This window comes from Theropithecus gelada, chromosome 7a (genome assembly GCF_003255815.1).
Source record: "Theropithecus gelada isolate Dixy chromosome 7a, Tgel_1.0, whole genome shotgun sequence".
NCBI classification, from domain to species: Eukaryota; Metazoa; Chordata; class Mammalia; order Primates; family Cercopithecidae; genus Theropithecus; species Theropithecus gelada.
Window position 1 is genome coordinate 6,457,543 of NC_037674.1, and position 25,952 is coordinate 6,483,494.

The 25,952-nt window shown below is 46.7% G+C and overlaps 1 protein-coding gene and 1 pseudogene across 1 annotated transcript in view; one reads left to right on the top strand and one right to left on the bottom strand.

The window, feature by feature from the left end:
- Positions 1-2,278, bottom strand: part of FAN1 (FANCD2 and FANCI associated nuclease 1) — a 34,482-nt gene extending 32,204 nt beyond the window's left edge. Inside the window, exons 1-2 of the mRNA XM_025390866.1 lie at positions 2,140-2,278; positions 270-1,655 (exon numbers count right to left, since the gene is read on the bottom strand). Of these exons, the coding sequence (XP_025246651.1) occupies positions 270-1,500 (1,231 nt within the window). The 5' untranslated portion in view covers positions 1,501-1,655; positions 2,140-2,278. The remainder of the gene's footprint in view (positions 1-269; positions 1,656-2,139) is intronic.
- Positions 2,279-20,518: 18,240 nt separating this feature from the next.
- Positions 20,519-24,492, top strand: LOC112628034 (annotated as a pseudogene).
- Positions 24,493-25,952: the final 1,460 nt, after the last annotated feature.

A 25,952-nucleotide genomic window follows, 5' to 3' on the forward strand; every position in this document is an offset into this window, starting at 1 on the left:
TGTACCTATAAACGAAAAACAGCTGCTTCCAATGTAACCAAAGCTCAGCAGGAGTAAACATCACCTGGGACAAAATCCTGTCTCTTTTCCATGTATCCCTCTCAATAAAAACTTCGAGTATGCTCTGACTGCCATCAACACTCCCACAGGGTACTCACAACACCACAGTGACTCCTTGCGGTCACTAGATTACTGCCCATCACACCATGCCCCAATCAGAGCAGCAAAAGGGGAATGAACACTTGAAAACAAACACGTGCGTAAGATACCTGATAACTGATAAAATTGAGTTATGATTCCCTTCTCCTGTTCATCAAAGAGCATCATATCATCTTCATTCTCGAGTACGGTTTTCAGCACCACAAGGAAACTCCGAAGGTAGTAAGGATGACCAGTTGTTTGACCAGGACCATTGCAGCTTGACCCCTGCTCCAAAGGAATGCTGCAAGGGATATCATTGTTTAAGCAACTGTTATCCTGCAAAGGAGGTTCTTGGATGTTACTCCATGCAGAAGCATCATCTGCAGAACTATGAGATTTTGCCTCTGAATCTGACAGCTGCATTTTAGCTTCTGAAGCAACAGTCATTTTTACTTCTTCACGACATGCCTCACGTTTTTCAACCACTCCTTTGATACACTCTTGCTTTACAAGACTGTCTTCTGAAGTAGACTTTAATGTATTCCCAAGAGTGAAATCTGGTGAAAATAACATGATTGCATTATCTGAGAAGCCAGGGCTGAGGGCTGATTTCTCACATTCCTGGGTAGCCTTTTGGTTTTCGGCTTCCATTATTTTACTTCCCCTTATCATATGTTCGGGAATACACTCTTCCTTCAGAGAATCACATACAAACACGTTTTCTTTTTGAGAACTGTTCTCCAACATTTGATCCTCGTCCTCAATTTCTGAAGAGTTATCAACCAGGCTCTTAACAACTGTGGATCTGGAACTCTGTGGACTAGAACCGGCAAATTCTTCATCCTTATCTATTGATTTTTTAGCCTTTACGTATTTTCTGGACAATTTAGATGCTAGGCTTCCCAAACAAATGACTTGCACACTACGATTTCTCAGCTTATCTTGATTTTTGCACACCACACCATCCTTACTTTTAAAGTAGGGACTGGTCTTCTGCTTTACGTCCATTTTTGCTGAATCGCTTTGGCCAGGGGTTAAATTTGTCTTTGGTGGTGGTGACTTCTTTGGTGTTACATCTTCTAAGGTAACACTGGTTAAATCTACTGTAGACACATTTGAATTTATTAAGCCCACCTGCCCTGGATCCACTTGAACGAAGTCATTGTTGGCACACATTTCATCAAGGTGCCGGTTTAAGTCATATCTAGGCACCATTTTACTGCAAACGGGGCAGGCAAGTTTAGCAGGTGGTACATTGTTAAAACACGAAATAATAGAATTAGATGCTTTTTTCTTATTCTTGCTGATTGATAAGCTTCTACGAGGCCTTTTTTTGTCAGGAGGTTTCCCTTCTGACATCACGAGTATTAGAAAAACTGGATGTTCTGCGCAATAAAACACAGGATATTTAAGGTGAAAGATAGCAATGGTTTACTTTTACTTTCTTGACTTGCAATCACCAAAAGTGGGATTCTATGTGACCTCATGTTATTCGTCTAGACAATTTCTTCTTCCTACAAGAAGAAACATATGAATTAAAACACTTCTATGAATTCAACAAGGGGAAAAATGAACTCTGAAACGTGGAAGAGCAAGGTCTCCTGGAATGAAGAGACAACCCTGAGCGTGAGACAGAAGCCCAAGCCCCTCCGACAAGCTCTGTACGCGATCTTAGGGTCCCTTACCATAAAATGACATAGCTGGGCTTGTAAGGCTAATCTCTAGGACATCTTTAAGACCTAAAACTATCCGTTTCTAAAAAGGGACAATTTGACCACTTCAGACCCTTTATAAGACCACCGTATGAGTAACTTTTTCTGAGTGTGATGGAGAATATCAGCGCGTGGCCCAGGGTGATGCCTGCCCCACAGGCCCGCGCAGATGAAACGCCCCAGCCCCGGGCAGCTGCGCCCGCGCCGCCTGCCACCACCGCGGCCTCTGCTGCGGAGCCGAGGCCCCGGCCAGCACGGTGGGCGCTGCAAGGCCAAGGCCGCGCACCTGGGACCACGCGACTGAGCCCGAGCCACCCTCCCTGCTCCCTCGGGCCCGGCTGCCCTCGCGTCCTCCTTCCCTCGGTGCCCTGTCGCCCAAGATCCCCGCGCGGTCACCGCGCACCTCCCACCTGGCTCCGCGCGCCGGCGCTTCCAGACATTCCCAGCCGATCCCCGCGTCTCGCTTCCACAGGCTTGGCAAGTGGAGGCTCGAGTGATCGATCTCCTTTCCTTTCCACGTTTAAAGGCTCCCATACCGTAGGTGGCCGAGGCGGGCTGAGCCTTGGAGCGGAAACCCAGCCACCTCCTTCCTTTCCCACCCGCAGAGGCAGGCGCCTGTGCGTCCCCGCACGACTTCTGTGCTGCTGTGCACTCTGAGACTTCTCTCCCCAGTCGGTGGGAAGGGCGAGCAGGCTAAACTTGTTTGTTGGGGGAGCAGTCAGTGTCAAAGCGAGCGAACAGCCCCCTGGGAGAAGGCGGGCGACTTCTGCAACCAACACGTGGAACTCTACTTAGGCTGACTCCTGCCAATCAGAGAGAGGGAGTTTCAGCTGGAAAACCACTGAGCTGGGTTTTCCAAAAGATAGTACTAATCACCGGTTATCTGATTCCCTTGAAATAATCAAGAACCAAGAAATAAAAGGTAGCGATTAGGAAGTGATGCGTCTTGAGTATTTATAACTTCTCTTTTTAATGTAATTTATTTGTAAGGTTATATAATTTATTTAACTTTTAATAATGGCTGTGTTTAACAGCTGAAATTATTATTTTTTTTTTTTTTAGACGGAGTCTCGTTCTGTCTCTGTCGCCCAGGCTGGAGTGCAGTGGCGCGATCTCAGCTCATCAGCTCACTGCAAGCTCCACCGCCCGAGTTCACGTCATTTTCCTGCCTCAGCCTCAGCTGGGAGCACAGGCGCCCACCACCACATCCGGCTAATTTTTTGTATTTTTAGTAGAGACAAGGGTTCGCTGTGTTAGCCAGGATGGTCTCAATCTCCTGACCTCGTGATCCGCCCGCCTCAGCCTCCCAACGTGCTGGGATTATAGGCGTGAGCCACCCCGCCCGGCCTAACAGCTGAAAATTTAACAATCAGCCCTGAAGCACTGACACCAGCGTGTTCCAGCCCACCGTGAATGACCTAGAATGCAAGCTTCTTGAGATCAGGCGGTTGTGTTTGTTGCCTTTACTGTAACATCGCTGCCGCCTGCAGCAGTGGCTGGCATTATGCTATTATTCATAAATATACATTGAATGAGTGCATAAATAAATGAGCAATCTGAAGAGAATAAGGACATAAATAGGGAGCTCATTAACAAGAATGTATTGATTGCCTACCTCATTCCAGGTAACATTTTAGATGCTGAAAATATGTGGCAGTGAAGGATGAGGAATGGGAGGAAATTCTTCCTTGGAGGGAGGGGAAGTCGTCATGAAGGATACATTCTGGTGGAAGAAGATAGAGAAATTTAAAAAGTAAACTGTGTGGTGAAATCGAAGACAAGTAAAGCCAGAAACATCTTAGGGGTGAGAGGGTTACAATTTGAAAGAGTGGTAAGGAAAGGCCTCACTGACAAGATGACATTTGAAAATTGACATTGGCCTGAAGGAGGTAGCGGTGTGGACTAAGAGAAGGCCATGGTATTCCAGGAAACAGCAACAGCACATGTAAAAGCCCTGAGGCAGAAGATTGTCTAGCGGACTCTTAAGAACACCAAGGAGGCAGAAGAAAGCAAAGCCAGGGAGGCAGCAGAGAGCCAGACCATGGAGGGCAAGTGTTAGCCAGTTTGTTCTGTAAAGGGCCAGGTAGTAAATGTTTGAGGCTTTGGGGACCATGTGGCCTCCATCATAACTAGGCAACACAGCTATTGTAGTGTGAAAGCATCTATAGACAATATGTAACATATGAGTGTGGTTTTGTTCCAATAAATTTTATTTACAAAAACAGCTGGCTAACTTGCCATCCAGCTACTTACTGTGTGTCAGCACCTGATGTATGACCCTGCAGGTCATTGTATGGATTTGAGCATTGACTCTGAGTGAGATGGGAGGAGGGGAGACAAAGATTTTGAGCATAAGCTCTAAAAGGACCCCTTTACCTGTTGCATTAAGAATAGAGCTTGAGGCCAGGTGAGGTGGCTCATGCCTGTAATCCCAGCACTTCGGGAGGCCGAGGCCGGCGGATCACCTGAGGTCAGGAGTTTGAGACCAGCCTGGCCAACATGGCAAAATCCCATCTCTACTAAAAATACAAAATAAATAAATTTGCCAGGCATGGTGGCACACACCTGTAATCCCAGCTACTCGGGAGGCTGAGGCAGGAGAATCGCTTGAACCCAGGAGGTGGAGGTTATAGTGAGCCGAGATTGCACCATTGCACTCCAGCCTGGGCAACAAGAGCAAAACTCCACCTAAAAAAAAAAAAAAAAAAATTAGAGCTAGAGCTTGGGGCACACAAGGAGGAAAGCAAGAGAGGAAGCAAGGAAAACAGAAGACGGACGCAGTAATCCAAGGAGAGATGATGGTGGCATGGGTCAGTGTGTTCGCATTGCAATTGATAAGAAATCGTCATATTCTGAATATATTTAGAAGGCTGAGCCAGCAGGATCTGCTCATGGTAAAGATGGTAAGGTACAAGAGAAGAAGAGTCAAGGGAAACTCTGAGGGCTTTGGCCTAGCAACTGGCAAGATGGAGGGGAAAGAGTAAGAGTTCAGTTTCAGACGTGTAAGTTTGAGATAATATGTAGATATTCTTGTAGACGAAAATCCTTGAATTGATTAATCAAGTCAGGTCAGGATGGAAATTAAATTTGGGAGTTGTTGGGGTTTAAATGGTATTAATATATGGGACCAAGGATTGACTGTAAATGGAGAACTAAATGGTGAGAAGACTGAGCATTCCATGACAAAAGGCAGGGCATTGAGGAGGAGCCTGCAAAGGAGACTGAGCTGGTGCAGTAGTAGGAGGAGAGAGTTGGCAGCCGGAAAACCAAGTGACTGAGGTATGACAAGGACTGAGGGGCATCAGATGCAGGCAGAGAACTGTCACGAGGTGGGGACACAGCAGAGAATGCCTTCACAGGCAATGCCCAGAGAGTCATTGGGGCAGGGCCACCCCTGAGACCCTGGACCTCTAGAGCCACCGGTGTGCAATGCCAGCCTGGGAAACCTGCAGGCACAAGACCAACCAGTGAGAGCCAGGGCACAGTCTGCACCCAATAAAGCTATGGGGTTGGGGCCACCTGGACCCCTGGGGAACCAACCCTCACCCCATTGTGACTGGAAGGTGAGACATAAAGTCAAAGATTATCCTCAAGCCTCGAGATTTAATGTTGCTTGCCCTGTTGGGTTTTGGACTTACTTGGGACTAAGCTATTCCTTTCTTCTTTCCTATTTCTCCCTTTTAGAATGGGAATATCTACCATATGCCCATTCCATGATTGTATTTTGGAAGCACATAACTTGTTTGATTTCACAGCTGGAGGGAAATTAGGCTCAGGATGAATCATACTTTGTCAGTCTTACCCATCTGTTTACGTGAGACTTTGGACTTAGAATTTAAAGTTGATGCTGGAACAAGGTAAGATTTTGGTGGCTAGTGGGATGGAACGAATGTATTCATTTAAGAACATGAATTTGAGAAGCCAGGGACAGAACGCTATGGTCTGAATGTGTTCTTTAAAATTCATGTGTTGAAACTTAATGGACAGTGAGATATTAAGAGGTAGGACCTTTAGAGGATTAAGTCTTGAAGGCAAAGCCCTCATGGATGGGATTGGCATCCTTATGAAAGGCTTGACAGAGTGAGTTTGGTGGTTTTTGCCCTTCCACCTTCTACCAAGTGAGGACATGACAAGCAACCATCTCAAAGCAGAGAGAGCAGCTCTCACCAGACACTGAATTTCCCAGCACATTCATCTTAGACCTTCCAGCCTCCAGAACCATAAGAAATGTTTCTGTTGTTTATAAATGACCCAGTCTCAGGTATTTTGTTATAGCAGCACAAATGGACAAAAACCAGTGCTTAATTTAGCCCCATACAGCCTAGCTCTACCCTGCTGCAGCCAGCTTCTGCAGTAACAGGAATGCAGAATGCAAACTTCCACAGGCTCTCCTTGACTACTGTGACTGATCCCTTGTGGATTAAAAACCAGAAGGACTTTACCTATTACTTTGGTGGAATCTTAGTCCACATTGTCTACCCATCTGGACTAAGGCTTACTGCATTTCCATCAAATCAATATGAGAGCCTATCAGGCAAAAGGCAATTTTCCCTGGATGGGGAGGTTGAAACAATGAGCACTTGGTGGTCACAGAACACTCTGCAGACTGCAGTCTACATCCCTGGATGTATTGAGCTTCTATTGCTTCTAGATTCACTTCATCATAGCTGTCCTCTGCATCTGGTTGTGGATAGTGCTTTATAGCCTACACTAAGCCTGTGTTCAGGTGACATGAGATCATTTCCCAAAGGGGAAAGAAGTAAGGCACAGGCATAAAGATGCTATTGTTTTGTGAAATGATAGGGCAGTGGGAGAAGGAAATCAAGACCCCAGAGAGTGGGGCCTCTGCTGTTGTGAGGGGGTTGGCTAGCTCTGTCCTCTTCTCAGCCTGCAAGCCAGTGCTTGCTCACCATCCCACATGGGCATGCTGGCCTGGCTTTCACACCGGCCCGGGCCATGGCAAGAGCACAGCAGGATCAGCTCAGGCAGCGCCTGAACAGGAAGGGCCTGGGGAGCCAGGTCCTGCTTCACACCCGGTGAAAACCAGCCGGGCTCTGTAAAGAGTTTGGAGTTTGTCTTTTCACACCATGGAATTCTCAAATATCGGCCACTGATGCAAAGAATGGTTCTCACTCATTTTATTATAAAACAGAACGATGATAAAATATAAGCTTACACATTAATATTTACATTATGTTCAAAATATATTACAGCTTTAATTTATGAACGGAAATATCCTGTCTTTTCTTCTTTGTCTTTTCTGTTTTCTTTGCATCACTGATTTGCGTTTTTATTTGATCTTGTAATTTAGAAAAGAATGCTTGAGAGGACTTTAAGGCCTTGTCTGTACCTTCATCCTGCAATTAAAAATAACACACGCTTATGCTGTAAAATGTACTGTTAAGTGAAAAAAAAGCCAAAAATGTACTAGTACGTCATTATTATTACAACAGTGTACACAACTATAAGTATGAAAAAAGACTAGAATTACAGAAAACTAAATCAGTCAGCATAGAGGCATTCTATACATTTTATACTGCTACAGTGTTTCTATAATTTAAGCTAAAAGGGAATGGAAGAAAAGCTGCTGCCAGGACCCAGGTGATTGGGAGGACCCTACCTGAAAAACTCCAGAACGTTAAGGCTGTGGTTCCCGCCAGTCAGCAGCATGCGTCTCCATCCTGCAGGTGGACTGGTGTCTGGCTCAGACATTCCAGTCACCCAGTACTGTCCCCTCAAAGGTCCCCTTGAGCAGTTTTCTTTCCCTTGTCCTCACCTTTCTGAAGGAAGCTTTGCCAGTTTTGGTCAGCTGTTTAACTTTTCCAAAGCTAGTGCTTTGTGTATTTCCCTGCTTGATCTGGACTGCTCTTTTCAAGCAGTTTTCTCCGCTTCTCCTTCTCTCTTATTTTCATATGCTTTTAGTATTTATTTTTCCTCCACTCTTGTTTTTTGTCTGTAGCTGTTTTTTCAGGAGCTGTTTTTATATTTCCAGCTTTATTTTTCTCCTATTAAAAAATAACCACCAACATATTTGACTTTTTTTTTTCTTTTTTTTTAAAACAGAGTCTCACTTGGTCGCCCAGGCTGGGGTGCGGATCTCAGCTCACTGCAAGCTCCGCCTCCCAGGTTCAAGCCATTCTCCTGCCTCAGCCTCCCGAGTAGCTGGGACTACAGGCGCCCGCCACTATGCCGGGGTAATTTTTTGTATTTTTAGTAGAGATGGGGTTTCGCCGTGTTAGCCAGGATGGTCTCGATCTCCTGAACTCATGATCCGCCCGCCTCGGCCTCTCAAAGTGCTGGGGTTACAGGCATGAGCCACTGCACCCAGCCGATATTCCACTTTTTCAACAACGTCGCGAAACTGGAACGGAAGAAACTGCACCGTAGCTAGTGAGTGGGCTGCTATGTCTATGGCCAAATGCATGAAGACACAGAGCAAACCCCACCTGCATTCCAGTGAGCTTTGGTAACACAGCACTTCACAACCTGGAATGCATTCTTTGACAGCACAGACTCTTAAAGTGACGGTTTAGTTCCCAAACTAATTCGCAAAGGTAGCACGGAGAGCTGGGTTCTCAAGCTAACAGCTCAAGATGAGATTCTAATAGGCTTCCGGGACATGCCAGAGGCAGCCTCAGCTCTGAGCTGCTAATGACAGCAACTGGACTGAGGACAGAGGGCCCAGAGACCGAGGAACAGTGGAAAGGAAGGGAAACATCTCTCCACTGAGGATCGATTTTCTCTCTTTTCTCGTCAACTACCAGCCTATCCTGCCAGGGCTGTCACCTGCACTGAGACAGCAGAGGCTCCAACAGAAGGGGTGAGTGTAGGCATAGCAAGGCAAGTGAGGAGCAAAAAGGAAGGCCAAGCTGCTAAGCCAGCCAGGAGGGTGAACAGCTGGCAGAAACCATTATTAATGTGTAACGCAAGGCCTTCGATGTTCTCATGGCAGGGACTGCTGCAGTTGATATATCCAACCTCTTCAGATAACCAAATGCTCGATTCTAGACCCAGATTCCATTACTAATCACCATCACATGGATAAAATAAGCGGGAAATGCTGATATTAAAGTATTGCTAGTATGTACGCAATGCAAGCAATTTGCTTTAAACCTGATATCATTGCTAGTATTCGGATTGGATTATAACAAGATATCGATATTAGCTATTTAAAAACTGCTTTTAGGCCGGGCGCGGTGGCTCAAGCCTGTAATCCCAGCACTTTGGGAGGCCGAGACGGGCGGATCACAAGGTCAGGAGATCGAGACCATCCTGGCTAACCCGGTGAAACCCTGTCTCTACTAAAAAATACAAAAAACTAGCCGGGCGAGGTGGCGGGCGCCTGTAGTCCCAGCTACTCTGGAGGCTGAGGCAGGAGAATGGCGTGAACCTGGGAGGCGGAGCTTGCAGTGAGCTGAGATCCGGCCACTGCACTCCAGCCTGGGCGACAGAGCGAGACTCCGTCTCAAAAAAAAAAATAAAAAAAATAAAAAATAAAAAAAAAATAAAAACTGCTTTTATAGTAACTCTCAAACCTGTACCTCATAATAAAGCCAGAATACTGGAGACCGGTGTTTGAATATTATAACATTATTAGTTTATACTCAGAAACTGCAGAGATACATTGGAAGAAAAACTACAAATGCAAGGGAAATGACATTAAATAAATGGACTCTGGCTATAATCAACTAACTTGTAACAGACACCTAAGGTTTCAACACTGGCTTTTTTTTTTTTTATTTTTTTTTGAGACAAGGTCTTGCTCTGTCGCCAGGCTGGAGTGCAGTGACACAATCTTGGTTCATTGCAGCCTAACACTGACTTCTTACCTTGATCTCCTCTGGGGCCAGGTGAGCTACATCACTAACGCTCACTGGGGCTACTCCTCCACGGTCATGGAGGGCAGATTTGACACAACTTTAATTTCTGGTACAGGCTAGAAAAACATAATACAGTCAATGGGAAGTCAGAAAGGGCTCTAACACAAAATGTGTGAATTGTGAACCTAGTAACTTAAAGTCTAATATATAAAATACTTTATGGAGATTATCTTTTACTATTATTATTATTGAGATGGAGTCTCACTCTATCACCCAGGCTGGAGTGCAGTGATACGATCTCGGCTCACTGCAACCTCTGCCACCCAGGTTCAAGTGATTCTCCTGCCTCAGTCTCCTGAGTAGCTGGGATTACAAGTGCCTGCCACCACACCTAGCTACTTTTTGTATTTTTAGTAGAGACGGGGTTCACCATTTTGGCCAGGCTGGTCTCGAACTCTTGACCTGGTGATACACCGCCTCAGCCTCCCACAGTGCTGGGATTACAGGCCTGAGCCACCATGCCCGGCCAAGATTATCTTTTTCTCACTTGCTTGCAAGTCAGCAAACCTAGTGGAGATTATTTAAAATGTTAGATATGGTGACAGCCAAAGTCCTAAGCGGACTGGCATGATGGCAGTGCTGAGGGCGGCACAGGCTGCTTCAGGATCCCATAAGACCTGGGTATTATAGGGTTTTCTGTCTCAAAACTATTCCAACCACATGTATTTCTCCACAGTTACATTTCCACCATCTTCAAACACCAGTTCTTCCATCTCTTCCTTAACTATTCCTATCTGCCATGCATGTGGACATTCTCAAACAACCACAAATACTGTTTGGTAAGATTTATTGATTTCTGTTACTATTATCTTGACGTTGCTTACAGAAAAAAGCTAGCTCTAAGAAGTATATGGAAAAAGATGCAAGGAAAGATGTTTATGAAAACAAGAGTCAAATAGAGGCTCCTGATACATTTCCCATCTTTCGGCTACTGAAAACATCTCTATAAACATCAGTATGAAATCATATTGAACTATTTTGAAAAACTAAAACGGTATCAAAATAAATCAAACCTATCAATTACAAAGTGGGGAAAGAATGCAATGTTAATTGAAGGACCATCTGCTTCAGTTTTTTGTCTTTTTTTTTTTAAAGAACTGCCTGAGAAATTCAGTTGTTAAAATAGGTTTCATCCTGATCCTGGGATTAAAACGGCGACTATATATTACAGTTGCAGTAGCGCTCTTTCTTCCTTATCACCGTCCTGTCCGTGGACTTATTTGCTCAAGGAAACTTCACAAAGAACGAAAACAAGCGATAAACACAATAGGATCCTGGATTCCAAGTGAGAGAAAAATGAGTGTGTGAAAGAAATCATTTCTTCCACTGGACCACCAGTGGAACAGTGACTAAGAACACTGTGTTCCCTTCTAGCATTTAAAGAGAAATATGGAGAAAATGGGCTGGGTGCAGTGGCTCACACCTGAAATCCCAGCACTTTGGGAGGCTGAGGTGGGCGGATCACGAGGTCAAGAGATCGAGACCATCCTGGCCAACATGGTGAAACCCCATCTCAACTAAAAATACAAAAATTAGCTGGGCATGGTGGCGCGTGCCTGTAGCCCCAGCTACTTGGGAGGCTGAGGCAGGAGAATCACTTGAACCCGGGAGGCAGAGATTGCAGTGAGCCGAGAGTGCGCCATTGCACTCCAGCCTGGGTGACAGAGTGAGACTCTGTCTCAAAAATTAAAAAAAAAAGAAAGAAAGAAAGAAAGAAAATGAGAGTCCAAAAAGCCACGAAAAATAATGGCTGTGATTGGTAAATGGAGTTTACAGAGATGGTGTGTAAAATACCAAGCTGAACATGAAAAAGGTAGTATCAAGGAGAACCTACACTAGCAGTTCCACGTTTCTTATGGTGGAAAAAAGAAAGGCTTTTCATTTGGGGCACATAGACACAAATACATTCACTTCTCCTTCACTTTCCAATACTCCAAGGAATGTCTAAGGGTTTCCCTGCATTAGATCCCGGCTACTGTGAGGGACAGAGTGGAACAGTAGATGCACTTTGTGCTGCCTGAACAACCAGCCAATGACTGCAAATGTGCAATGCACCTATGCGGAAAACGAGCTGGTGGTGACACATACAGCGAGGTGGGAAGGGGCGTTCGACCCTAGGTAAGGAGCCAGGGAACATCTGCGAGGAGGGGAAGGCATCTAGCCTGGACAAACAAAGGAGCCAGCCATGCAAAAAAAGGAAGTGCAACCTACTGGGCCAGGGGAAGAGCACAGCAAGAAGGAGCAAGGGACGTGGCCTGCTTCAGGAATTGGAAGATTAGTGGGGCTGTGGGTAGCAAGCCTGGGAGACCAAATGGGCTGGAAGAGCCAGATCACACAAGTAAGGCCCAGAAAGGGCCCATGTCCTTCACATCAGTAAGACCTGCTGGACAAGAAGAGCTGAGAAATTCTACTCATCTCTTCACCTGTTTATTTTACATTTAGCACTTTGGGAATCTAAAGATGGCTCCTGCCATCAAGAACTTACTTGCATGTAATTACTACTGGATTAACAACATCCATACACATAAACAATAAAACAGTAATAAAAGCTTACTGTCTGAGAAGACAAATATTTGCACAGAAAAAAATCACCTACCCATCAACTAATCAGAAAGGAGCTTGGAGATTACCTCTTCTGTACAGATGGAATGTGAAGCAATTGTCTGTATGACAAAACTAGTTAGGAGCAGAACTCAACTCAGGTTCTGACTTCTAGACTAGTTCTTAATCCATGACATCACATTTCAGACAACAACACAGGCACCAAAGGGCAACAGGTGAGCAAGGACCAAAGGATGGTACAAGCATGTTTTATGGGTTCAAAGAAGGTGATGAGTAGGAGATGAGGCTCCAAGGAGTAGATAGGTATTGAGCCAAGTCTGGGTGACAATCAAACGGACAGGGGAGGAGCATTTGAGAGGGTTGGGCCTGGTGAGGGAACACCGTGCAGTGGAAAGAGCATGGACTCAGAGTTAGTTCTCACCCTCCCACCCCCTAAACTTTGATTTTCTCACTTGCAAAACGGAAAATATAGTACCTGCCTCTGTGTTGTGTGCATTAAGTGTTAATGTATGTAAAGGGCCTAGTATGACACATAGCAGATACTCAATAAATGCTGGGTATAGATATCCATATGTCTCCAAACCCATTATACAATGAAAATGCAACAGAAGACTGAGAGAGTGAGGGGGGGAAGGGGCCCCTGTGGCTATGGCTGAGGGTCTGGCAGGGGCCCACTGAAGATCTGGGTAGAGCCAGAACTGTCATGGGACCAGAAGTGAGTTTTCCTTATGGAGACCCTGCCTTGGAATTTACAGGGAACTACTGCAGGTTTGTATCCTGAAACAAAGTAAAGAGCTATCCGAAAGGCTCAAAGCTATTAAGGTCACCCTGCTCTAGCTACACAATGAACTGTTAACACACATACTGGTTTAGGGATAAAGTGGCAGTTTGAGAGGGCATCCAATTTTAAAAAGAGGGAATCCATCATCTGAATTTCTGTGTATTCTGAATTTTCTTCTTCTGCTGTTTTTTGCTTAGGAAATAAGTTCAACAACATCAAACTATGAAGCTTGATATATATCACAGGACAAAACACTAAAGGCAAATGAGGGTATTCCCAGTTTCTCATCACCAAAGCTTCAGCTACAAAGAAACATTCCACAAGCAAAATTAAAAGTAGCAGCACCAGATGGTTCCAGCGCCTACCAAAGGAAGAATGTGATGTGCATTTTAGGAGCTACAGTAACCATTACCTATAACATGCAAAATTTAAAATTTAATTCCCTTGGTATTTACTTCTGTAGCGAACTAAGCTATCCCCCCCTAGGATGGCTACAATTTTTGTTAAAAGAAAACAGCAAGTGATAACAAGTGCTGGCAAGGATGGAGAAACTGGAACACCTGTGCATTGTTGATGGGGCTGTAAAATGATGTAGCCACAATGGCAACAAGCTTGGCAGGCAGTTCCTCAAAAAGCTAAACAGAGAAGGCTGGGTGCGGTGGCTCATGCCTGTAATCCCAGTACCTTGGGCGGCCAAGGCGGGCGGATCATGAGGTCAGGAGATCGAGACCATCCTGGCTAACACGGTGAAACCCCGTCTCTACTAAAAATACAAAAAATTAGCCAGGCATGGTGGTGGGCACCTATAGTCCCAGCTACTCGGGAGGCTGACGCAGGAGAATGGCGTAAACCTGGGAGGAGGAGCTTGCAGTGAGCTGAGACAGCACCACTGCACTCCAGCCTGGGCGACAGAGTGAGACTCCGTCTCAAAAAAAGAAAAAAAAAAAAAAGAAAAAGAAAAAAAAGCTACACAGAGAATTACCATCTGACCCAGCAAGCACTCCTGGGTGTAAAACCAAGAGAATTAAAATCAAGTACTCAAACAGATACATGTGCACAGCACAATTAGCAGTCAAAAGGTGGAAACAGCCTGAATGCCCATCAACGGATGAACAGATAAACTGGAGTACATACACACAATGGAAAACCATACAACCGTAAGAAAGAAACGAAGCACTAACAAATGCCACAGTCTTGAAAACATGATGCTAAATGAAAGAAGTCAGAAATGAAAGGCTGCATATTGTAAGGCTCCATTTATATCAAATATCCAAAATAGGCAAATCCACAAAGATAGGATGCAGCATGGGGATTGCTGGGGCTGGGGCTAGTGAGCAAAGGGCAGCAACTGCTTCATGGATATGGGGCTTTACTGTGGGCTGATAAAAAAGAACTAAAGTGTTAACATAGACTTCATAAAATTATCCAAATATCCATTTGGATTGTAGGGACTTTTTTTTCCTTTATTTACATATAATATGTTAAAGGTTTATTCTGACAAATCACATTGAAAAAATTGACAGCAATTTTAACTCTACTGAAGAGAAAAAGTACATTTCATACTTCTCTCCCTGCTCCCCTAGGACCCAAATGCTTATTCTAAATGGCTAAGAGGCCTTTTTGTTTGTTTATTAAGACATGGAAAAAAACAAAACACACAAAAAAAACCCAGAACTAGGAAGCAACAGGCTCGCTGCCTCCTGACCCTGATGCCAGAGATGTATCCAGGTCTGTTCCAATGTCCATCGTCAGCACTCACCTTCCAGGCACGGCCGGGAATTATGCTACTTACTGCTTCTTACTATTTTAACTTACGCCACACTTAAAAAAAAAAAATCCTAACCGTGTCCTTTCACCTCATTCTAGGTAATAATATCTGTAAAATCAAATATTTGCTTGACAGCATTTTTCTGAGCCACATTACATACACAACTGTGAGTAGAGGCTCCTACATGTACTGTTTACCATCATTTCACGTCTAGAATTAGCCTAGTTCATTAATACACTAGAACTCCAAGTCCATCCTCAAAAACCTCCGAACTGGCTATTGACTTCTGAGAGAGAAATGAAACTGACGTCTAGAGCAGGCACAAGCTGTTGCATTACATATTTAATTTTCAGCTCTCGTGGTCACCAAATGTTTCCCGCATCTACTGGATCTACTCAAAGATTCAAATGAAACTGTATGCATTCTCCTTCAGCTACCATCTTGGATTGCCAAGGCAGCCAGGAAGAATTTAAATTCGAATCTTTTCAGTTCTTCAGCTTCACGGTGGCATCAGGGCAATTTGCTGTTGCTACCTGAGTGGCATTCATTAACAAAATCTGGTAGGAATCATAAATGGTTTTTGCAGTATAAAAATGCCAGCTGATCCCCAAGCACATATTAACCACATTCCCAATAAATCAAATGTGAAGGAATAATTCAATTATTATATCAGAATATAATATTCCTGGGAATATGACCTTGCCCTGCTATTTAACCAGAGATTTATTTAAGTGAAAGAAAACACAGACCTAAAATGATAATGAATTCATAATCATGTAAAACATACCAGTAACTTCAAAATATCAATGAGAAACAACTTTAAACTTGCAGCACCACCATAATAATTGCTACAAAGTTAATAATTAGTTGTAAAAGTGTCAGATGACCACAGGCTAATTGCAAAGTGAACTCCCCCAACCCCTCACATTCAGTGGGACTATTATAACCCTTCTATTCCTAGCATGTTCGGTTTTATACTTAAACGAGGTAATTGAAGAACTCAAGATTCCTGTTTCATGATTTCAACAGTCACAAAAAGCCTAGTTCTCTACTTCTACTTCTTTAATAATAATGGTTTTGCCTTACAGGCTTTCTCACCTGGTTGAGTTTGGTGTCCTCCTGTTCATAAATTTCAGCAATGCTCAATTTACTCTTCTCATGGACTAATGTTAAATACTTTTTATACTAATATGCATCCTCTTTAGGTTTTTCTTTACGAACTACATCATCCCAAGCCTGAAACATAAAGGGCAGGTAGAACATGAGTTAACAAAACCTATAATTTCTTTCTAGGTTCACTTAAGAATATTCCTCTGGAATATTTACTGTTATTATTATTATTAAGGAATATTTATTATTACAACAAATATCAATATATTAATAAACTATCATCAATATATTATTATGAGTAAATTATTATAACTATATCAGAATTAATATTTGTTATAATAAATAATAAATATTTATTATCATTATTTATTATTCCAGAGTAAGCAAACTGTAGCAAAAAGAAAATTTTCAACTTCTGAAATAACTATTCAAGTCACCAAGCATAATCATTAGGAAAGCAAAGAATGCATTACTCAAATATCCTTTTCTGTTTTTGTTTTAAATGAGTACTCCTCCTGGTTACCAACTTTAATTCTTCATTTCCCCATCACAGTTTGTTTAAAAGTCAAGCCTTGAGTTAGTTTATCATGTTTCATTTCAAATTTTAAGATATTCTGCACATGATACTCATCTTTCAACCCCTTTCTATTTTAGACCCAGAAATGTAGGCAAACATTACATACATGTTATAAAGCCATCTAGTAAGGTACATGCCATGTATCTGAGTTTTATTCTAAGTTTACAAAATCAGATCAATTCTTCAGCAAAAACCACTAGGTTTTTAACATTTGAAGAAAATACACCGTTGAGAAATGGTTTGAAAATCATAGCACTGGCCGGGCGCAGTGACTCATGTCTATTTGTAATCCCAGCACTTTGGGAGGCCAAGGAGGGTGGATCACGAGGTCAGGAGATTGAGACCATCCTGGCTAACATGGTGAAACCCCGTCTCTACTAAAAATACAAAAAAAATTAGCCAGGCAAGGTGGCAGGCCCCTGTAGTCCCAGCTACTCGGGACGCTGAGGCAGAAGAATGGCATGAACCCAGGAGGAGGAGCTTGCAGTGAGCCGAGATTGCGCCACTGCACTCCAGCCTGGGCGACAGAGCAAGACTCCATCCCCCCCAAAAAAAAGAAAGAAAAAAAGAAAATTGTAGCACTATCACAATGCTATGATCCGAATATCCCCTCCAAAACTCATGTTGAAACTTAATTCCTGATGTGGCAATACTGAGATGTGGGGCTTCTAGGATGTGACTGAATCACCAGGGCTCTGCCCTCTTGAATGGCAGTCCCATTTATGGATTAATGGGTTATTGTGGGAGGGGGAAATGGTGGCTTTTAAGAAGAGGAAGAGAGACCTGCATGTTGGTATGCACAGCCCTTTCACCATGTGATGCCCTGTACTGCCTCAGGATTCTGCAGAATCTCCACTAACAAGAAGGCCCTTTGACCCTGGACTTCTCAGCCTCCATAACTGTATTCCTTTTCTTTATAAGTTACCCAGTTTCAGATCTTCTGTTATAAGCAAGAGAAAAAAGACTAAGACGTATACTGAGTGATTTGCCACACCAGATACTGAGCCTAAGCCAAGGGTCCTGGGTGTGACCACCACAGGTCAGACACCAGCTTCATCGGATACCACCCAAAAGGTGAGCAAAAAAGATCGTGGTTTCTGGCTCCTCCAGGAGCAGTTCTCATCTTTCCTGGGTACTAGAGAAGAGCAGCCCCCACACAACAAAAGTTGACTGGGCAGCCTACACTTAAGGCTTGTGAACATTAAGTGAAAATAAAAAGCAGTAGTCTACTCTCAAAATACTGTCTTTTTTTTTTTTTTTTTTGAGACAGAGTCTTGCTCTGTCACCAGGTTGAAATGAAGTGCAGTGCAGTGGCATCATCTCGGCTCACTGCAGCCTCCAACTCACAGGTTCAAGAGATTCTCCTGCCTCAGCCTCCTGAGTAACCCACCACACCCAGCTAATTTGTGTGTGTGTGTGTGTGTGTGTGTGTTCTTTTTTTTGCTTTGTTTTATTTTGTTTTTAGTAGAGATGGGGTTTCAACATTTTGACCAGGCTGGTCTCTAACTCCTAACCTCAGATGATCTGCCTGCCTCAGCCTCCCAAAGTGCTGGGAGTACAAGCGTGAGCCACGGAGCCTGGCTGATTTCTTTTCTTTTCCTTTTTTTTTTTTCTTTTTTTTTGAGGTGGAGTCTCACTCTGTCTCCCAGGCTGGAGTGCAGTGGCACAAGCTCCGCTAACTGCAACCTCCACCTCCCAGGTTCAGGCAATTCTCCTGCCTCAGCCTCCCAAGTAGCTGGGATTACAGGTGTGTGCCACCAGACCCAGCTAATTTTTGTATTTTTAGTGGAGACGGGGTTTTGCCATGTTGGCCAGACTGGTCTCGAACTCCTAACCTCACGTGATCCACCCGCGTTGGCCTCCCAAAGTGCTGGGATTAGAGGCGTGAGCCACAGCGCCCGGCATCTCATAACCTTAAAAAAATGGCAATTTCATATGTATTAGCCTAACACATTGCCTAGGACCTCCAGTGCCATGTTCAGTAAAGACAGTGATAGAAGGTACCCTTGTCTACGTGCTAACTTTGATGAAAAGTGCTTCTAAAATTTTACCAGTAAATATGATAGTTGCTATACACTAAGGGAGATAGGGCCAGTGTGGTCATGCACTCCTGTAATTCCAGCACTTTGGAAGGCTTGGGGGTAGGATTGCTTGAGCCAGGGAGGTAGAGGTTGCAGTGAGCCAAGGTCTTAACACTGCACTCCAGCCTGGGTGGCAGTGAGACCTTGTCTAAAAAATATATATATATATGCTAGCATGCTAATAGTGCATTATCTGATGTTGACTCTGCCCTTGCATTATTGTAATAAAACCTAATTCACGATGATGCATTATTTGTGTGTGTGTGTACATTGCTGTATTTGACTTGGTATTATTTTATTTAAAATTTTAGAATTCATGTTCTTAAAAGTTAGTAATAGCTAACATCTTTTTTCTATGTTCTGGGTATTGTTAAGTTAGTTTCCTTCAGTTATTTCATTTCATCCTAGAAGGCTTCTTGTAGAGGTTATTTCCCCCTTTATCTACGAGGGAGTTAAGGCACAGTGAAGGCAAGTCATTTTCCCTAAGGTCACAGGGAAGGTAAGCAGTGGCAGCAGGAGTACAAATCCGGATTGCCTGGCTCCAGAGGCCGAGCGCTAAGCACTGCCCTGTGCCCTCTCCCTGTGACAAAGACTCGTCATTCAGACTGTTCTACCGTGAACTGTCCTTGTACATCCTTGTTCCGGTTTCGTACCAAGATTATATTATTCTCGATAGATAATTAGATCGCTCTTCTTTTACTTTTATTAAAAAAAAGTCAAATTTTTATAAAAACCTATTTCATCCTATCACCTTTGCTATACTGACTTTAACAGTTTTGCAGTGGCCTCCAGGATGTATAACATTTGCAAGCTCCTGTCCTGGGGACATTGAGGAGGTATACATCCCATAAAGCCGGGGATACAGACCACGGATCAGCAGCAGACTCCCCCACCCTCCAGCATCCTTTCTTTTTTTTGAAATGGAGTCTCATTCTTGTTGCCAAGGCTGGAGTGCAGTGGCATGATCTCAGCTCACTGCAACCTCCGCCTCCCGGGTTCAAGCGATTCTCCTGCCTCAGCCTCCCAGTAGCTGGGTTTACAGGCACCCGCCACCACACCTGGCTAACTTTTTTGTGTTTTTTAGTAGAGACGGGGTTTCACCCTGTTGGGTAGGCCAGGAGTTGGCCAGGCTGGTCTCCAACTCCTGAGTTCAGGTGATCCACCCACCTCAGCCTCCCAAAGTGCTAGGATTATAGGCATGAGCCACCACTCCTGGCCAACATCCTTTCAGTTACTGGGGTACACCCAAGTTCCCAGCTTCCAGCTAGGAGTCATTTGGTCCCTTTATCCCAAAAGACCTGGCATTGTCTTTGGTTTCCAAAGCCCAGCAGGGTCCAGGCTCTTCAGCCTACAACTACTTTGCATTTCTTTTCTGCCTTTCATTCATGGAGATTATTAACTTATTCTCCAGCCTGGGCTTGTCTTTTTAATTTTTAATTTTAATTTTTATTTTTTGAGATAGAGTCTCACTCTATCGCCCAGACTGGAATGCAGTGGCAGGATCTCGGTTCACTGCTAGCTCTGCCTCCGGGGTTCAAGTGATTCTCCTGCCTCAGCCTCCTGAGTAGCTGGGACTACAGGTGTGCACCACCACGCCAGGCTAATTTTTATATTTTTAGTTGAGATAGGGTTTCACTATGTTGGCCAGGCTGGTCTCCAACTCCTGACCTCAGGTGATCCTCCTACCTCGGCCTCCCAAAGTGTTGGGATTACAGGCGTGAGCCACCGCACATGGCCTTTATTTACTTTCTATATCTCACCTATCACTGCTGCAGTTTGCCGAAGACAGGATGCCCTCAACCCTAACCTCTCCAAACCATCCCAAAGGGGACGTCTGCTCCACGTCAACAGTGTTGTTGTTTTTAAAGACCATCTGTCTGTCTAGATGCCAGATGATAGCAAAAGGATGTCGAGGGAGCAATATGGAAGCAAGCCTGAGAGTCCTGGAGAGAAGGTGGCCGAGCTGCCTTCCGAGGTGGTCACTCCCTCAGACCCTGCCCTTCCTGCCTTGTTCCTCCAGTTGTCAGATTTGCTGTTGGGGCCCTCACGGGGGAGGAGGTGAGGCTGGACTGGGAGGGAGGTGGAGAAGCTGCCAGAAGTTCTTTTGGATCCAGAATGGAGGCAGCAGTTCCAGCCAGGTCGGAAGGTGGGGGCTGTCCCCCAGCCCCCAAGGGAATGGTACTGATTCCAAAACGTGGCGAGAACTCCCTGGTGGGGAAAAGGAAGTATTTGCTCCCTTGAATCATCTGAGCCCAGGCTGGAAGGCCCAAGGAGGACGATGAGGCCAGATCACTCCAGCTCTATCTCCTCCCCTTAACCCTGAGCTACTCACTCTCTCAGATTGCAGTCCCTTTTCCTAAGTGCCCTCCCTGCAAAGTCTGCACCGAGCAGCCCTCCCTCGCGCCAGCTCACCCTACACTGTCTTTTCTTTCAGCAACCCCATGGGTATGAACTTGAGATGATTCATTTTCCTAAAAGCCTCTTTGGGCTGAGGGAAGGTGTGGGTGGCTCTGTGAGGTTTGGAGTGAGGGCCGCTTCTTCTCAGAGCCACTGAGATGGCCAGGGCCACCGTCCCTGGTGGGTGTCTGTGTCCTGGGCAGTGGCACTGGATGGCACCGGCTTTTCAGGCAGCCCAGGTCATCCCCAGTGGTCTGGGAGGCTGGGGGTGCACTGGCTCCTGTTCCCAATAGGGCTGAGGCTCCTTCCTCACCTAAGAGGTGACTGTCTTGAAGAGTGGGCACAGAGGAACCAGCAACCTGGGCAGTGTGGGCACCCGGGAGAACATCTGCAGCTCAGTCTCAGAGAGAAGTCTCCTCCAACACAGCTATTGTAGAGATGGGGAAACCGGGCTGAGAGGGAAGGGGGCTTGCCCAAATCACCAGCCCTGGAATGTTTTGGACTTTGTGGGTGGATCTCCCAGGAAACGTGTTTTATGGCACCGCCACCTCTGGTCACCCACCCCGAGGTGTGGCGGGCCTGGACAGCCAGCTTAACTGAGGGCCAGGCTGGTGAAGCCACACCTACCACTCAGGAAGGGGACCTAGACCTTCTCCAGACAGAGTTCAAATCTGAAGACTCCCTTCTTTGGGTCTCAGTTTCCCCACCTGAATTCCAAGAACCCTTCTAGCTCCTACACTCTGGACCAAGCTTTTCCTCTGAGCCCCAGTCAGCCTAGAGGACCAGGGCTACATCTTCCTTGGACAGAGACCCACCATAGGGGCAGCAGGAGGTAGGGGTGGGGGTGGGCAAGGTTCCTGAAGGGAGGTGGAGCTGTCATCAGAGATGGTGTCCGCAGGCAGTGGGTGTGTCGTGGCTCTGCTACTACTTCCTGGGTGACCCTGTGCCATTTCTTTCCCCACTCTGGACCTCAGTTTCCCTATCTGTTCTATGGAGATGAGATGCCTGCCTACATATTTGGGGACTTGGATGTGTGTGGGGGGCAGTTGCAGTGTTTCTTAGGTGTGGTCCTGGGGCAGCCTGCACCACCCCATAGAGATTTCCGGGCCCCACCCTAGGCTCACAGGACCAGAGTCTCTGGCAATGAAGCCTGGAAATTTGCATTTACCCAGGCATCCGGGTGATTCTGACATGATTGAAAAAGCACTAGTAGTATATGGCAAGCTTTTTATAAAAGGTAAATTCATAGCTGCCTTTCACTAAACTCATCTTTCCTTCCGCAGTAAAGGACACACACCCCAGTTGAAAGTCACTGTGCCTTTCCAGATGTAGAATGTGACATTTCCAATAAGATTCTGTTAACTGTTGCTTTCTGTAGTTTGTATTCCAAAACAAGGGGAATAGCTTTCCATTTTTTCAATATAAATGTTGAAGTCGGATATGCTTTTTCAAACTGGACACACACTCACACAGTTTAGAATTTCAGCTATGGCTTCCTCTCAAATTATTAGCCCGTATCTGCCAGGGAGCAGTTTTTCCAGACAAGACCCTGGACAGAGGCTGGTGGGGCCCCCCTCCTCATCAGAATCACTAGATCATGACTGACCCCTAGAGGCGGCTTCTCTGCTTAACTGTCAGCCTGTGGGCTGGGATGTGACCCCCAAAGCTGCAGCAGAAGCTTCCGCCCATCCTGGGCCCCCCTGTCATCTGTGGGGAAAGGCCTGTTCCTTGTCTTCTGGGCCCAGCCGGCCTCACAGGCATTCCGCAGATTGGAAAGTGGAAGCATGTGCTGTGCTTGGCTGGGCTCTCCGGTGCCCCTTTTTGGGGTGAGTCGGAGTGCATTCCAGCCCCAGCATCCCTGCCATTTATTCCCACCCCTCATCCCCACCCCCATACACACTTAGAAGTACAAACACAGGCACAGTCACGGGCACACACCGCCCTGGACAGCACCATTTCCAGCCTCGGCGGGGCAGTCTCCTTACAGGGAAGTTAATGAGGCACTAAAAAAGGCTCAGGGGACAGGGAGAACCTCTGTTGAGAAGAGGTTCCTAGACCCAGTTCTGTCTCTGACTTGCTGGGTGTCCTGGAGAAATTTGCTTCCCCTCTTTGATCTCAGTTTCCTCAGCTGAGAAATGGGGGAGGAGGCCAAATGGTCTAAGGTTCTGTGAACCTCTAAGTCAGAGCCCGTAGCTGGTGGTCAAGATGAGGGAGGGGCCCGCGGGGTCAACTGAATGCTTGAGAGGCAGGACAGGCCCAAAGGTGAGCAACCTGAGCACATCAGGTGGGCTCAGAGCTGGCGCACAAACCCCACAGCCTGCAGAGCAGGCCTGGACTTGGGAACCCGCTCACACCAGCCCGGTAGGACTTCAGAGATGTGGGTCCAGCCTCTCCTACTGTTGCAGGGCTGGGGGCTGGGAGCTGCAGATTCTGACTCCACAGCTGCTTTAGACATGCCAGATGGGCTGGGGCAAGACACACCCCTCTCTATGAAATGACCAGTCAGTCCAAATAGATATACTAAAGAAGGGCTGTGGGATGGACCCAGCTGTAGCCTGGGCTACAGACAGGCTTCCAGGGTACTCAAGCAGCTGGCCTCTGGGGTAGCAGCCCCGGGTGTGAGAGGCAGGCCTCAAAATCTAGGCGAAGCCTCCACAGGAATCCCCTCTGGAGAGCCCGGGCACTCTGCAGGAGGGGCAGCAGGCAGCAGGTGCACCAGGAGCACGTTTCACAAGGTGCCCAATATTGCATCTGCTCAGATAGGCAGCGAGTTGGAAAGTGGACGCAGTAGGCAGGGTGGCAGCTGCTCCCCACAGCCAGGAGTCCAGCCCAGCACCCACCTGAGTCCGCCTCAGTCCTGCTCAGTTGGGTCATCCGTGCTCTGGGCCCTCTGGTCTCACCTCAAAGAGGGAGGCCTTTGGGGCAACCAGGTGAGCTGGCCCTTGAGGGGGGATGTAACCGACTCCTGAGCCTGACGAGCCAGGCAGCCCCTCACCAGCATCCCCACCCCCACCTCTCCAGCCCCCTCATTCCCTGATCCTCCCATCCGCCCCCTGCCCCAGCAGTTTCCTCTGCTCACGCTCATCTCTTTTCCTGCTCCCAGGCTCGCCTGGTCACGTGTCCTTCACTCTCCTCTGAGTCTCCCTCTTTCCAAGCCACCTCCACTCTGCTTGACACATTCTCCCTTAAGACACCAGAGTACACAAGCTCAAGTCCCTGCACCTCACCTTTACTCCCAGACATGGGAGGGAGATGACATGAAGACCCAAACGCCACTTGGCAAGAGATCTGGGGTATGCAGAGGGGCAGATCTGAGGCTGTGGAAGCTCCAGGGACTCCCTGCAGGAGGCTGCATTTAACCTGGCTATTGAATGTGGCTCTGAGCTGACACCTCTCCTTGAAGCTCCAGACCAGGAGCCAGCTGCCAGCTGGACCCTCCATTTGGTGCCTCAGAGAAACCTTGCACTCTGTGGGTCTAACTCCGAACCCAGAAAAATCCCCCCATCTCAGCCCTGTCTCTTCATAGGGAAAGCACCACCTCAGACCCAGTTCAGCACCAAACCCACATTTGAGTCAGGGGCTCCTGCCCCGCACTGTGAGCCCTCTGGATAAGCCAGTGCCGAGGGGGAAAGAGCTCTGAATGCCAAACCGTGAGTTTCAACTCCACCTCCAGCTCTGAGAGCTGTGGGCAGGGAAGGGCGCTAGTCCAGTGTGCTGTAGAAAGACCAGTCTGCCACTGTATGGCACATGGATGGCGGGGACAGAGTGCAGGTGGAGAGAACAGAAAGCGGACAGGGCGGGGGAGGCAGGGACATGGCTGTAGCCGTGGAGATGGGAGGACAGACAGGACTTGGTGGCCACTTGAATGAACCAAGGGAGGAGTCTGGAAGAGACACCCAGTTTTGTATCAGATGTGTGGAGCGTGGGATGCTGTTCATTGATCGAGGGAGGAGGAGGAGGAAGAGGTGTGGCATGGGAGGAGGCAGCTGAGCTCTGTCATGAATGTCATTTGAAGTTCCCAGGGAGAGCCAGGCCCCTCAGCACCTTAACTGCTTCAGCCGGCCCTCGGGGTGCCTGTGCTCCCTGGCCCTCTCAGCTCCCACTTCGTAGCTGTCAGCTGCAGTGGGGGACAGTTGCACAAGGGCCCAGCATGTCTGTGTGTTTACCCAGGGGACTGCCACGTGGCCCATGCCGAGCAGAAGCTGATGGACGACCCTCTGAACAAAATACATTACAACAACCTGATCTGCCCAGCCACCAGCTCCTCACAGCTCATCTCCATCAAATCGGAGCTCTCCCTGGCCCAGTGCATCAGTTGGTAGGTGCAGAGGACACCTGTGGCTCAGGCTCAGGTGAAGAGGCAGCTCATGCCCAAGCCCCAGGCAATCAGTGTCCAGAGGAATGAAATGACTAGAGTTGACCTAGATTCACCAATACATGGCGGGGAGGTTGGAGGAGGGTCCATGAGGTTTATAGGTGTCCAGTATTTAATGAGGCCATGGTTTTGTTAACAAAAAAGAAGTGAGGGTGGGAGCGGGATCACCACTGGCTAGGCAGCCAATGGGCCTGCATGGACTCTGCTCCGCTGAGTCTCCAGCACGACCATAAGCTTCTCCTCCTCATCCTCCCAGCCCCACCCTACTCTCTCCCCCAGCTTGCTCAGCAGGTAACCTTATGGGCTCCCTACTTGTTGGGGGAAATAAGAACCCAACTGGGGGAACTGATGGGTACAGAGGCCCAGGTGTAGGGGCAGGACCCAGGGCAGTGCAGCCCCTACTGAGCCAGGTGGGTGAGGGTCTGGAGAGTGGGCATGGCTGCTGCAGGCATGGAAAGGAGGCACAGGTGGCGGCACTCCCAGGGACCACCGTCAGGGTCTCCATATGTGGATGTGTGCAGAGGTGGGTGCTGAGGGAGGAGGTGCAGGGAATTTCTCACCTTCTCTC